The sequence below is a fragment of the Perca fluviatilis genome, chromosome 5 (assembly GCF_010015445.1).
Source record: "Perca fluviatilis chromosome 5, GENO_Pfluv_1.0, whole genome shotgun sequence".
NCBI classification, from domain to species: Eukaryota; Metazoa; Chordata; class Actinopteri; order Perciformes; family Percidae; genus Perca; species Perca fluviatilis.
The window spans coordinates 40,170,019-40,185,018 of NC_053116.1; the positions used below are offsets into that span (position 1 = coordinate 40,170,019).

General features: G+C 44.9%; 2 protein-coding genes across 3 annotated transcripts in view; both read left to right on the forward strand.

Annotated features, from left to right (window-relative positions):
• Positions 1 to 15,000, forward strand: part of kcnd1 (potassium voltage-gated channel, Shal-related subfamily, member 1) — a 1,001,373-nt gene that overhangs the window by 752,687 nt on the left and 233,686 nt on the right. The gene's annotated exons all lie outside the window — the stretch shown is intronic.
• Positions 1 to 15,000, forward strand: part of ptpn18 (protein tyrosine phosphatase non-receptor type 18) — a 26,150-nt gene that overhangs the window by 10,012 nt on the left and 1,138 nt on the right. Inside the window, exons 10-15 of one of the 2 annotated variants that reach the window (XM_039799940.1) lie at positions 1,541 to 1,621; positions 2,545 to 2,673; positions 5,733 to 5,770; positions 11,206 to 11,316; positions 12,273 to 12,448; positions 12,528 to 12,614. In XM_039799940.1, the coding sequence (XP_039655874.1) occupies positions 1,541 to 1,621; positions 2,545 to 2,673; positions 5,733 to 5,770; positions 11,206 to 11,316; positions 12,273 to 12,448; positions 12,528 to 12,614 (622 nt within the window). The remainder of the gene's footprint in view (positions 1 to 1,540; positions 1,622 to 2,544; positions 2,674 to 5,732; positions 5,771 to 11,205; positions 11,317 to 12,272; positions 12,449 to 12,527; positions 12,615 to 15,000) is intronic. The other variant, XM_039799941.1, reaches the window with a different exon arrangement.

The following is a 15,000-nucleotide window of genomic DNA, read 5'->3' on the forward strand; positions in this document are numbered from 1 at the left end:
TACAGGGAGGTGTGTTCAGGTGCATTCTGGGCGTGCTGGTCTTACAGGAGGTGTGTTCAGGTGCATTCTGGGTGTGCTGGTCTTACAGGGAGGTGTGTTCAGGTGCATTCTGGGCGTGCTGGTCTACAGGGAGGTGTGTTCAGGTGCATTCTGGGTGTGCTGGTCTTACAGGGAGGTGTGTTCAGGTGCATTCTGGGCGTGCTGGTCTTACAGGGAGGTGTGTTCAGGTGCATTCTGGGCGTGCTGGTCTTACAGGGAGGTGTGTTCAGGTGCATTCTGGGCGTGCTGGTCTACAGGGAGGTGTGTTCAGGTGCATTCTGGGCGTGCTGGTCTTACAGGGAGGTGTGTTCAGGTGCATTCTGGGCGTGCTGGTCTACAGGGAGGTGTGTTCAGGTGCATTCTGGGAGTATTGCTATCTTGAGGCGATAGGGGTTAGTGCCATTGACCAACAAAAACCTGGTCTAAAGTCAATAACGCAGCATTTCATTGTTATTTTAACAGAGCATTAGTAAGATGCTACTAGGCTCGTGCACAGCACATGCACACTATGCTTGTTACACACACACACACACACACACACACACACATGCAGAAGATTACTAATAAAAATATTAGGGTGTAAATCCTCCATCATAACAGCAATGCTCCAAGGTCCAAACGCGCCTGGCTTTTAAAGGGAATGGGAGCTGATCTCTGATTGGTTGATTGCATGTTACGCCCAAAACACACCTCTGATTAATGAAGACACTAAGAACAACCCTTTAGGACCAGGCGCCCTAAACACACCTGCACCAGGCGCTCCACACCGTGTAGATCGTTAAAAGCTCTGAGGATGTATAGGAGAGTTCCCAGTTTTAGCCCCTCTGAGGTTTTTCTGCATCTCTCCATCACATCTTTTATTGATTATGTGTATATTAATCTGTAGTATTTGTACAGTACAGGCCAAAAGTTTGGACACACCTTCTCATTCAATGCGTTTCCTTTTTATTTTCATGACTATTTACATTGTAGATTCTCACTGAAGGCATCAAAACTATGAATGAACACATATGGAATTATGTTCTTAACAAAAAAGTGTGAAATAACTGAAAACATGTCTTATATTTTAGATTCTTCAAAGTAGCCACCCTTTGTTTTTTTTGATAACTCTGCAAACCCTTGGTGTTCTCTCAATGAGCTTCATGAGGTAGTCACCTGAAATGGTTTTACCTTCACAGGTGTGCTTTGTCAGGGTTCATTAGTGGAATTATTTCCCTTATTAATAAAAAAAGCAAAGGGTTGCTACTTTGAAGAATCTAAAATATAAGACATGTTTTCAGTTATTTCACACTTTTTTGTTAAGTACATAATTCCATATGTGTTCATTCATAGTTTTGATGCCTTCAGTGAGAATCTACAATGTAAATAGTCATGAAAATAAAGGAACACATTGAATGAGAAGGTGTGTCCAAACTTTTGGCCTGTACTGTACACACTAACCGTGTGGTTTCCAGCCGTGGTTAGAGCCTGCTGAGTGATGGTTCCTGTCTCCTCTCTGCAGCAGATCAACACGACCGACTTCAGCATCATGAACATCGTCCTGCAGCTGCGGAGACAGAGGCCCTCGGCCGTCCAGACTAAAGTAGGTCGTCCTACAGCCCGCTACGGTTGATGGACTGAGGCTGGCCATCGTTCTGATTTCAACTTTTCAAATTCAGATTCCTCCTTTCCATTCTGGTTCTTATCAATTCTCGATTTCAATTCTTAGGCTACATTTACACAGTTACGTTTTGGTTTTAAAAAGTATATTATAATAATTATATTAATTATAATATACTTTGCTACGTTTCGTCCTCTCATTCCCCCTGCTCTGGTGTTTCCTCCTCTCATTCCCCCTGCTCTGGTGTTCCCCCCTCTCATTCCCCCTGCTCTGGTGTTTCCTCCTCTCCATTCCCCCTGCTCTGGTGTTTCCCCCCTCTCATTCCCCCTGCTCTGGTGTTTCCCCCTCTCATTCCCCCTGCTCTGGTGTTTCCTCCTCTCCATCCCCCTGCTCTGGTGTTCCCCATCTCCCCTGCCCTGGTGTTTCCTCCTCATCCCCCTGCTCTGGTGTTCCTCCTGTTCCCCTGCTCTGGTTTCCCCTCCCATTCCCCCTGCCTTTCCTCCCATCTCCCCTGCTCTGCGGTTTCCCCTCTCATTCCCCCTGCTCTGGTGCTCCCTCCATTCCCCTGCCTGGGGTTCCCTCCCCGTCTCCCCCCTCTCCCATTCCCCCACTCCCGGGTGTTTCCCCTCTCATTCCTGCCCCGCGTGCCCTCCTCATTCCCCCTGCTCTGGCTCCCCCTCTCATTCCCCTGCTCTGGCTGCCCCCTCTCATTCCCCCTGCTCTGGTGTTCCCCCCTCTCATTCCCCCTGCTCTAGTGCCCACTAGGATCTTCACCCTCTTATACAGCAGCAGTCACTGTGCTGCTAACAGTAATAAATACCAACCACAGAGCTTTTCTTTCCACGGCTATGTGGATGAATGCTTCCAGAGAACAGCCTGATTAAACAGCGTGACTATTATTTCAGGAGCAGTATCAGTTCATCTTCACAGCAGCCGTCTGCATGTTGGAGCGACTCCTGGAGGCGGCCGCCGATCGTCAGCTTTACTCCAACCTGCCGCAGAATGGGAAGGACGACGCAGCTCCTCTACCTCCGGTACAGTAGGTGGCGCTCTGCCAAACGCACAACTGGCTTTTATCTTTCCGGTTGACCCACGTCAACATTAACCCTACCACTCGATCAAGACGAGGATTCGGACAGCACTAGCTCTCACGTGAACGCGCACAATGAGGGATAAGACAAAGGGATAAGGGATAAGGGGAGGATTCGGATTCAGCCTAAACCTACCGGCCACTAGATTAGTAAAATGTAACATCTTAAAGTTTCATTCACACGCTCTTATCACAGCGTAGGACAGCACAGCGCTCTCGCCAGATGACAACTTGGTCGGCTCATTACCAGCCAACATCCAGGTGGTCCAGGGCCTTCCTGAGTGGAGTTTTGTACAGTACAGGCCAAAAGTTTGGACACACCTTCTCATTCAATGTGTTCCTTTATTTTCATGACTATTTACATTGTAGATTCTCACTGAAGGCATCAAAACTATGAATGAACACATATGGAATTATGTAACAACAAAATGTGAAACAAACATGTATTATATTTTAGATTCTTCAAAGTAGCCACCCTTGCTTTTTATTAATAAGGGAAAAACTTCCACTAATGAACCCTGACAAAGCACACCTGTGAAGGTAAAACCATTTCAGGTGACTACCTCATGAAGCTCATTGAGAGAACACCAAGGGTTTGCAGAGTTATCAAAAAAAGCAAAGGGTGGCTACTTTGAAGAATCTAAAATATAAGACATGTTTTCAGTTATTTCACACTTTTTTGTTAAGTACATAATTCCATATGTTTTCATTCATAGTTTTGATGCCTTCAGTGAGAATCTACAATGTAAATAGTCATGAAAATAAAGAAACACATCGAATGAGAAGGTGTGTCCAAACTTTTGGCCTGTACTGTATCTGCGCTGGTTTCTACGTCAGGTTTGATGAATGATGGGCTGATGAAATGAGTGTGTGTTGGAGGAAGTAGAAGGAGAGCAGCTACAGAAAGAAAAGAGGAAGTGATCTGTTAATCAGACTTCCTGTATGCAAAACAGTTTGAGAGCAGATTGTTCAGAGACACACAGAGAGAGAAGCTGAAAGAATATCCACTAAAACTAAAGTAGACCTAGTGGAGGACACACGCTGACAGGTAGGTCCGCTTCAACTTTAACTTTAACTCGAATGAAAACCATAAAAACGTCACGTTGTAACTGCAGATACAGCCACACAGCGATCACAACAAACACACGGACAGTACGTGTCGGTTCCTTCCAGACTTCATCAGTTTTATGGAGATTTTTCTGTTTATTCTTCTAATTTATGTCACTAAATCTAACTTCTGTCTCTTTTTGTGTAACAAAAATAAGATCTGGAGGTTGAGAAGGCGACATAATCACATGTTACTCATCTCAACCTGTCTCTCTGTCTGTCTGTCTCTCAACGTCTCTGTCTCTCTCTCTCTCTCAACCTGTCTCTCTGTCTGTCTGTCTCTCAACGTCTCTGTCTCTCTCTCTCTCAACCTGTCTCTCTGTCTGTTCGTCTGTCTGTCTGTTAATCATAAAAGGAAACGCGGATATTTAGAAACACATTTCTTCTCCCTTCCAGGTCTCTCTGTCTGTCTGTCTGTCTCTCTGTCTGTCTGTCTGTCTGTCTCTCTGTCTGTCTGTCTCTCAACGTGTCTGTCTGTCTGTCTCTCTCTCAACCTGTCTCTCTGTCTGTCTCTCTGTCTGTCTGTCTCTCTGTCTGTCTGTCTGTCTGTTACTCAATCAAAAAGGGAAACGTGGATATTTAGAAGCACATTTCCTCTTCCTTCCAGGGGTGGAGGAAGTGTTTTTTACAGTTTACTGCAGTGAAAGTATTAATACCACACAGTAAAAATACTCTTTTACAAGAAAAAGTCCTGCGTTGAAAATATTAAAGTCTGTAAGTATCATCAGGGAAATGTAGTTAAAGTGTTAAAGTATAAAAATGTCCCCGGTGACTGTTGAATGTAAGAGATTATGTAAAGCGAGTTATTACCATAGTATATATAAACTGGACCAGCAGGTCCCGAGTCTGAGACCAGTGAAGGATATCAGAAGTCTGTTTCCCGGTGCTGGCTGAGCGTTACTGAGCAGCCTCCAACTGAGCTTGAAGACGTAGATGTGACGTGAGCAACCTGTCTGAAAGTGTGAAGTCTTCTGGTAGCTGTGCCGAGAGAAATCTCAATCATTCCCAATCTTACAGAGACGGAGAGCGTAGGTATATGTAAGGAGATAACATAGGCACAGGCTAATTACTGATCACTAACATGCTAGTTAACATTAGTCATTAAACCTAAACAGATAATGGAAGTCCAAACTGCCTGTGAGCTTCTCCTGTACTATACGGTAATTCCTCTACTGTGTGACAGTAAGTCTCGTGGTTATGACCCAATCGTTAGCCTATTGTTATAAAAGCGTCTGCTACGGAGCCATAACGTGAGCTACAAGGTAATGGAGCCTTTTATACATTGTCGTGTTTCTTTAGAAATAAACAACGGACAAATAGAGTCTTTAAACGCTTCAGATGTAAAGTTATTCTCTGTCAAAGTGACGTCAGAATGAATGGGAGTCAATGGGATGCTAACGGGAGGTGGTGGCTCGGTAGCAACAAAATGGCGCCATAGGAGGTTTGCTTTGTGGAGGCTGGCTTACCCCCCCCCCCATGGTTATTACACACCCTTGGTTGAATACGCGATTCTGATTGGTCAATCACAGCTTTGTACGTTCTGTTTCTTTCTGTATTAGAGACATTTCCTTGCCATGGACGAAGTTCCCATCGTTGCCTCTGGAAAACCATCAATGAAATCAAACTGAAAAACTTTTTTGGAAGAAAACATGTGGAAATCAGCTAGAGATAATGGGGAGATGCTAAGCTAAGGCTAAGCTAATGTTATGCTATGTTATGCTCAACGTTACGTTGATGCAGAAATATAAAGATATATTTAAGAGTTTTGCAAAAAACATTTCAGACTTTTTTTACCTTCAAAGGCATTTTTTCTGTCAAATAAAAAATAAATAAATGCATAGGTGACTTTTGAAGACTCCAGATAAACTGACGTAAACTGTTCTGTTTGTTCACCAGCAGAAGAAATCTGCAAAACCACCTACTGTCTCCAAGAGGTAGAGTCTGTCTGTCTGTCTGTCTGTCTGTCTCTCAACCTGTCTCTCTGTCTGTCTGTCTCTCAACCTGTCTGTCTGTGTGTCTGCCCGTTCGTCTCTCTCTCTCAACCTGTCTTTCTGTCTCTCTCTTAATCTATCTGTCTGTCTGTCTCTCTCTCTCTTAATCTATCAGTATGTCTGTCTGTCTGTCTCTCTCTCTCTCTCAACCTGTCTGTCTGTCTCTCTCTCTCTCAAACTGTCTGTCTGTATGTCTGTCTGTCTCTCTCTCTCTCTGTTGGTCTCTCTCTCTCTGTCTCTCTCTCTCTCTCTCTCTGTCAGTCTCTCCAAGGTGTTACAGTAAATTAACACTTTCTCACCCTCCATCCCCATGTGTTACCACTTTGCCATGGAAACCGAGAGGAGGAGGAGGAGGAGGAGGAGGTTTAGATGAGAAAGAAAAGAGAAGCAAAAGAAATATAAAAAAATGAGGTGTAGAAAAAAAGTGAAGGATGGAAACAGGTGAGGAAGGAGGAAGTGAGAACAGGATGAGAAGAGGAGGAAGGGGGGGAGAGGATGATACAATGGAAGATGAGAGGATGATATGTAAGAGGAAGAGTGTATGGAGGAAGAAAGGAAAGGTGAGAGGCAAGGCAGCTTTATTTGTAGAGCACATTTCAGCAACAGGGCAATTCAAAGTGCTTTATAAAACATTAAAGAGCAGTAAGAAAACAATGAAAAACAATTTAAAAACATTAATAAACAAATTAAAAACATTAAAAGACAATAATAAAATTGATAGTGCAGTATAAGAATAAAAGTTACAGTGCAGTATAAGAAATTAAAGTTAATAAAATAGATTATTTAAAGAAAAGCAACATCAAAAAGATAGCTCTTTGATGAGAGAGAGGAGGAGACAAGTGAAAGAACCAGAAAACAGTGAGGGAGGAAAGGAAACAAGAGAGGAAACAAGAGGAGAGGAGAGGAAAAAAGAGGATAGGAGAGGAAACAAGAGGAGAGGAAACAAGAGATGAGGAAAGGAAACAAGAGGTGAGGAAACAAGAGAGGAAATAAGAGATGAGGAAAGGAAACGAGAGGACACAAGAGGAGAGGAAAGGAAACAAGAGAGGAAACAAGAGGAGAGGAAAGGAAGCAAGAGAGGAAACAAGAGAGGAAACAAGAGGATAGGAGAGGAAACAAGAGGATAGGAGAGGAAACAAGAGGAGAGGAAACGAGATGAGGAAACGAAACAAGAGGTGAGGAAACAAGAGAGGAAATAAAAGATGAGGAAAGGAAACGAGAGGACACAAGAGGAGAGGAAAGGAAACAAGAGAGGAAACAAGAGGAGAGGAAAGGAAGCAAGAGAGGAAACAAGAGAGGAAAAAAGAGGAGAAGAAAGGAAGCAAGAGAGGAAACAAGAGGAGAGGAAAGGAAGCAAGAGAGAAAACAAGAGGAGAGGAACCAAGAGGAGAGGAGAGGAAACAAGAGGAGAGGAAAGGAACCAAGAGGAGAGGAGAGGAAACAAGAGAGGAAACAAGAGGTGAGGAGAGGAATCGAGAAAGGACACAAGAGGTGAGGAAAGAAAACAAGAGGAGAGGAAAGGAAACAAGAGGAGAGGAGAGGAACCAAGAGGAGAGGAGAGTAGTAAAGGAGTTGAGGAAACGAGACTAGATGGTACCAGCTCTACTCAGCTCAGCTCGACCGCGGTGCCCAGAGCAGCTTCAAAATAAAATAAACGTCAGAATCGTGACGTGTAAACGTATCAATAAATCAAAATAACGTAACAGTTTCACGATCTGTCGTGAGACCGGGATGACTCTTCACACGTCAAACCGCCCGCATCACAAAGTTGACTTTTTATCAGAATGGAAAAACAAAAAGAGTCGAGTAGAGTCGAGTAGAGGCGAGTAGAGGCGAGTAGAGGCGAGTAGAGTCGAGTAGAGGCGAGTAGAGGCGAGTAGAGGCGAGTAGAGGCGAGTAGAGGCGAGTAGATGCGAGTAGAGGCGAGTAGAGCGGTAGAGTCGGAGCGAGTAGGCGTAGTAGAGGCGGTGAAAGCAGTAGAGAGTAGAGTTGAGTAGAGATGAGAGAGGTGAGAGAGAGAGATGAGTAGATGCAAGTAGAGGCGGTAGTAGAGACAGTAGAGAGCAGTAGAGGTAGTAGATGCAAGTAGAGGCAGTAGAGGTAGTGAAGTGGCAGCAGTGAGTGTAGAGGCGAGTAGATGCAAGTAGAGGCGGGAGAGGTGAGTAGATGGGCAGTAGAGGCGTAGTAGAGGCAGGAGAGAGATGAGGTAGAGATTTAGTAGAGATGTGGGGTGAAAGAGGGGCGTAGTAGAGGGGCGGTAGTGGTGGAAGGAGGCGTAGTAGGGAGAGTAGAAGCAGTAGAGGCAATGGGGGCAGTGGAGAGAGAGTGGGGCCGGAGTAGAGGGGTAGAGGCAGTGGGGATGAGTGAAGATGAGTAGAAGTGAGTGGGGAAGTGGGGAGTATGAGAGGAGGAGTAGGGGCCCAGTGGAGGGTGAGGTAGAGGTAGAGGTAGAGGCAGTGGGAGTAGAGGAGTGTAGAGTAGAGTTGGTTAGAGAGGCAGTGGGGAGTGTAGAGTAGAGGGATGAGTAGAGAGGATGAGTAGAGGCGAGTGAAGGATGAGTAGAAGGGATGAGTGAAGTAGACACTAGTAGAGGGAGGCCGAGTAGAGAGGATGAGTAGAGAGGATGAGTAGAAGTAGAGGCAGATGAAGGAGTGTAGTAGGTCGATTAGAGAGGCAGTAGGAGCTAGAGTAGAAGGATGAGTAGAGAGGATGAGTAGAGAGGCAAGTAGAGAGAGTAGGAGTGTAGGTAAGAGTCGATTAGAGAGGCAGTAGAGGTCTAGAGTAAGAGGATGAGTAGAGGATGAGTAGAGGCGAGAGTGAGAGAGGTGTAGAGTAAGAGTGATTAGAGACGAGTAGAGGAGTGTAGAGGATGAGTAGAGGATGAGTAGAGGCGAGTAGAGGAGTGTAGAGTAGAGTCGATTAGAGACGAGTAGAGGAGTGTAGAGGATGAGTAGAGGATGAGTAGAGGCGAGTAGAGGAGTGTAGAGTAGAGTCGATTAGAGACGAGTAGAGGAGTGTAGAGTAGAGGATGAGTAGAGGATGAGTGAGGCGAGTAGAGGAGTGTAGAGTAGAGGAGTGATTAGAGACGAGTAGAGGAGTGTAGAGTAGAGGATGAGTAGAGGATGAGTAGAGGCGAGTAGAGCAGAGACGAGCAGAGGCGAGTAGACGCGAGTAGAGACGAGTAGGTAGAGGAGAGGAAACAGAGGAGATGATGATGATGATTTTAACCACAGATAAATATCAGTAGCTGTACCGCCTGTGTGGCTGTGATCCGGTCAGACCGCTCTGGTAACAATCAGTGTAACCATGACGACCACGGCCCTGCGGCGGGAGCAGGAAGTAGCGAGCGCCGGGACTTCCTGCTGAGCTTTTAAATATAGTAGCTGTGTTAAATGGACACTCCACCGTTTGGTGAAATAGGTCTTACCACGGTCTCCCCTGGCTGTAGATAGGTGGGCCAACACAGGTTTTGTCTCAGTGCAGTCTTTTGTTGGATCACTTTTACTCACAACATGCTAACCGGCAACATAGGATTCCATTCACTACGCTAAGCTAACTTAGTTTAGTTTAGTTTAATTCTTTTTTTTCGGTCATCTGTAACTCACAACAGTCAAACACACATAGCAACAAGAAACTAACCAGACCGAAAAGGTGTAGGCTGAAGCCGGAGCTTATTACAACTATACCCTTTTTACATAAAAGTAGATTTTTTCATACAAAAATTTAAATTACAGAAACTAAGCATACACTATGTATACCCCAGTACAACACAAGAGGTCCAATACATTTTGTACACCTTCTGGTATTCACACTTCTGTTTTATATTTGTTAATCACCTTATATTTAAATCATTTTTTTTTAATCGGTTGATTGTGTTACACTTTTTTAAGTTATTTTCTAATTCATTCCACAGTTTAACTCCTGTTAACACTTTTGTTCTGCTATTTGGTCTAGTAAAAATACAGCTTCCCCTCACTTCATAATGGCATTCTCTTATTTGAAACAGCCTTTGGATACAGTCTGGCAACATGCTATTAAATACTTTGTACATTAGAGATGCAATTTTAAAGTCTACAAGTTCACTAAATTTAAGTACATGTAAATTTATAAATAACTGATTTGTCGATTCACGATAATTTACCCTATTTATAATTCTAATTGCTCTCTTTTGCAGTAAGAAAATTGGATTTGTAATAGTTTTATATGTTTTCCCCCAAAACTTCCACACAATAAGTTACTAGTTAACTAGTAACTCCCACCTATCTACAGCTAGGGGAGACCCCCCCTATCTACAGCTAGAGGAGACCCCACCTATCTACAGCTAGAGGAGACCCCACCTATCTACAGCTAGAGGAGACCCCACCTATCTACAGCTAGAGGAGACCCACCTATCTACAGCTAGAGGAGACCCCACCTATCTACAGCTAGAGGAGACCCCACCTATCTACAGCTAGAGGGGAGCCCACCTATCTACAGCTAGAGGGAGACCCCACCTATCTACAGCTTAGAGGACCCACCTATCTACAGCTAGAGGAGACCCCACCTATCTACAGCTAGAGACCCCACCTATCTACAGCTAGAGGAGACCCCACCTATCTACAGCTAGAGGAGACCCCACCTATCTACAGCTAGAGACCCCACCTATCTACAGCTAGAGACCCCACCTATCTACAGCTAGAGGAGACCCCACCTATCTACAGCTAGGGGAGAACCCACCTATCTACAGCTAGAGGAGACCTCACCTATCTACAGCTAGGGGAGAACCCACCTATCTACAGCTAGAGGAGACCCCACCTATCTACAGCTAGGGGAGACCCCACCTATCTACAGCTAGGGGAGACCCCACCTATCTACAGCTAGAGGAGACCCCACCTATCTACAGCTAGAGGAGACCCCACCTATCTACAGCTAGGGGAGACCTCACCTATCTACAGCTAGAGGAGACCCCACCTATCTACAGCTAGAGGAGACCCCACCTATCTACAGCTAGAGGAGACCCCACCTATCTACAGCTAGAGACCCCACCTATCTACAGCTAGAGGAGACCTCACCTATCTACAGCTAGGGGAGAACCCACCTATCTACAGCTAGAGGAGACCCCACCTATCTACAGCTAGAGACCCCACCTATCTACAGCTAGAGGAGACCTCACCTATCTACAGCTAGGGGAGAACCCACCTATCTACAGCTAGAGGAGACCCACCTATCTACAGCTAGGGGAGAACCCACCTATCTACAGCTAGGGGAGACCCCACCTATCTACAGCTAGGGGAGACCGTGATGAGCCCTATTTCACCAAACGGTGGAGTATCCCTTTAAAGGGACAGTTCAGAGGATTGTTGAGTGAGTTCTCTCTCTGTGTTTCCTAATGTGTGCAGACTGTCACAGCAGCCGGTCATGAATGACACGTACGCTGTGGTCAACAAGCCCAAACACCCCCCTACAGCAGACCCCGCCCACTCTGCTGTAGCCCCGCCCAGATCCAGCAGGTAAACAAACACCTCTTCAACATAAAAGTAAAAAAAAAAACAGCAACACTTTCACTTAATTGATCATAAGTTATGTTAAAATCTGAGCTTGGTACATGATCATCATGTGGCAACGATAGTTAAGGTTAGACACCAAAACCACCAGTTAAGATTATGAAAAAAGATGGTTTGGGTTGAAAAAGAAGGGCCTTCAGGACATGAACACCTGTTTCCTGGGTGAAAGTCTTGTGTTTTCTCCTTAACTTCTTCAGGACATGATCACCTGTTTCCTGGGTGAAAGTCTTGTGTTTTCTCCTTAACTTCTTCCAGGACATGAACACCTGTTTCCTGGGTGAAAGTATTGTGTATTCTCCTTAACTTCTTCCAGGACATGAACACCTGTTTCCTGGGTGAAAGTCTTGTGTTTTCTCCTTAACTTCTTCAGGACATGAACACCTGTTTCCTGGGTGAAAGTCTTGTGTTTTCTCCTTAACTTCTTCAGGACATGATCACCTGTTTCCTGGGTGAAAGTCTTGTGTTTTCTCCTTAACTTCTTCCAGGACATGAACTCTGCTCCCCTGCTTCAAAGCCCTGTGTTTTAGGATTCAATCCACTTTTTCAATGCTTTTACTTCAATGAGGTTATGAATACATGCCTTTAACTTGTATTTGAGTATTTCCACATAGTGTACTAGTACCGTTTTTGCAGAAAAGGATCAGAGTAGTTCTTCCCGTTTATATGCTGCCACTGTTTGTTTCCCTTTTAGAAAGTCACATTCTGACTCAGTATGTCATCATTTTGACTCATGTGAGTGTTTCTGTCTCTGAAATGAAAATCTCAAATTTTATTTTATTTTTATTTTACCTTTATTTAACCAGGAAGAGACTCATTGAGATTAAAAATCTCTTTTTCAAGAGTGTCCTGGCCAAGACATGTCCTTCCCTATGTGTGACCGTCTCATGATATTTAATCCTCAGGACCTTGCCCCCGTCCCATTACTATGACAACGACCCTGCAGGGGCATCGGCAGCGGCAGTCTACAGCACCGTCAGACCTCGAGCTAAACCGAACAGCCTGTCGCTCTCGGCCACGCCCATCTACAACGCGCCGCGGTCGTCCAATCACAGGCTGGAGGAGGAGGGGCTGCTTCCAGGTAAGGAGAAAAAGGAGGGATGTGAGAAAGAAAATGTGAGGCGATGAATAAGTGACTCAGGGACTCTTCTCTCTTCCAGCTGAACGTCATTCATCAACGGACCACGATTATGAAGATTTGTCACCGTCGGTCCCGGACCTGACCCTCTGCTCACCTAGCGGTATCGGTCAGTACACCTGGACAGTCTCGCTGTGTCTCAAATCGTGCACTTCTGTAATTACACTTGCTATTTTGAGTACACAGGGCTAGATTTATCAAGCCGTTTGCGCCTGTTTCCAGGCGCTAATTGGTCGCAAAGACGGACGTAACCGATGCGGGCTATTTACAAACAGGGCGCACTTGGGTAAAATGGCAGATTGTCTGCCACATGAGCGAGAAGAGACAAGTTGCGCGTTTCAATATGCGTTCGTGGGAGGGTCGTGGGGAAAGTGGGAGTTCCACCCAAAAAGGTGGGAGGATAAGCGCAAAGTGCACCTAATTATATATCCCGTGGTATTTACAAAGACTGTCAGTAAGAGCGCGCCTCTATTCTGCGGGGGAAATTCTCCGCCTCTTAAAAGCAGGTCTGAACCAGCCGCAGTCCAGTTTCCTCGTAGACCTTTGTGCCGCTGGTGAAATGGCAACAGTCATTTGAGCAAGACGAAGATATTGTTAACACAAGAATCACACTTTGTCAGTGAACACAACATCATTTAGCGCTACAGATCAAGCAGCCATAATATTATAATAATAATAATAATAATATAACATAGCAATATTAGAGTTACTGGAAGAAATCAAAGATGAAATTGAATCTCCCACTCAGCGTTCACATCCCATTCCAGCAGTTGTTAAACTCCTCGCTACATTACAGATATATCGGCATCAGGATCATTTCTAACAGTCATAGCATCAGCAGTGGGAATATCTCAGTCTGCACTCAGCCATATCATAGCACCAGTACCACTTTGCTACAGCGCAATTTACGGTCTAGTGGGCGGAGAAAGACGCTGATTGGCTGATGGGCGTCAGGGTTGATAAATACTACGCAAACTGTGGAAGCATAGCGTGCGCTATTACCGAACTCGCATAAACAGACGCAGCGCAAACTGCGCTAGTGTTAGTAAATCAGGCCCAGAGTGCGTTCACATTGATGAAGTGTGGCCAAAACGCAGCACTGTGCGAGTACCAGATAGATAGAACTTTTGACGCACAGAAAGAACACGCACTTTTGATAGCCCCAGTGATGGTGATCGTAAACTCCCATGCTATAAACAACTGCACCAAAACATAGACTTATAAAAAAAAAAAAATCATCAGAGCCAGCCGCTCCATAATAATATAATATTCTGAAGTAGCCGAACTTGCTGTAGCTGCACTCCCTCCTGCAGCATTGTCTCCATCTCTGTTGCTTCTGGTAATCCACATTCATACCCACAGCACGCTTGTTGTTATGTATTGGTTAGTTCCATAGATTCGTTATCCATGTCTATCTCTTCATCCTCCTGTTGCTCGTTTTGTTCTTCCTCTTCCTCATATTCCTCGCTGTCCTGTCTTTCTCCCTGGTATGCTGGCTCAGCTGTGTGGCTAACATGCTAGCAGTATTAGCGCTAATGCTAGCTGAAGCTGCACTTGAGTTTAAAAACAAATCAGTCAGTTTGCAGCATTTTTCAACGTCAGCCAACAGTGCTCTCTTATATTTCTCTCTCTTTTTCTCTGCCCCCCCCCCACTTGTGTCGCTTGATGACTCGATTCATTTTTTTGTCAACAACTTCCAACCATAGCTTACAACTTCCAATTTTCAACTTCCAACAACCACGCTGACGCAGACCATAGACACATAAAGACGCGGTCTACTTGATTCTGTCTTGATTCTGTCTTGATTCTGTCTTGATTCTGTCTTGATATTCCCAGAAGGCATTGCTTCATTTTAACTTTTGCAAACAAATATTCAAATAAAAGAAATGCAGGTAGATTTGTTTTATTTCAAACCGTGCACGTTTACGTTTTTGAACATCTGATCTGAATAAATAATTTTGACACAAAACAATGCAGACTAATGTAAAAGTTCGTGACTGTAGAGGGTAACCATGACTGTGATATTGAGAGACTCATATGTGGTGTAAATACTAATCAGATTACATAATAAATAGGTGCTAAGGATTTGGATAAATTTGTCTATCTTTTGGCGAAAGAACTTTGTTATTGATGCTTGAAAGGGGGCCGAGAGAAATTATAAGTGGCCGCTGTTTACAATTAAGTGGCCGCATGGCTGTGACAATCATGCGGCTCTCTGATTGGCCGGCCGGCCCAAACAGCCCATGAGGGCCCGCGGCCCCTCTGGCATCTGCCCAAATGTGCTGGTCTTACAGGGAGGTGTGTTCAGGTGCATTCTGGCTGCGTGCTGGTCTTACAGGGAGGTGTGTTCAGGTGCATTCTGGGCGTGCTGGTCTTACAGGGAGGTGTGTTCAGGTGCATTCTGGGCGTGCTGGTCTTACAGGGAGGTGTGTTCAGGTGCATTCTGGGTGTGCTGGTCTTACAGGGAGGTGTGTTCAGGTGCATTCTGGGAGTAT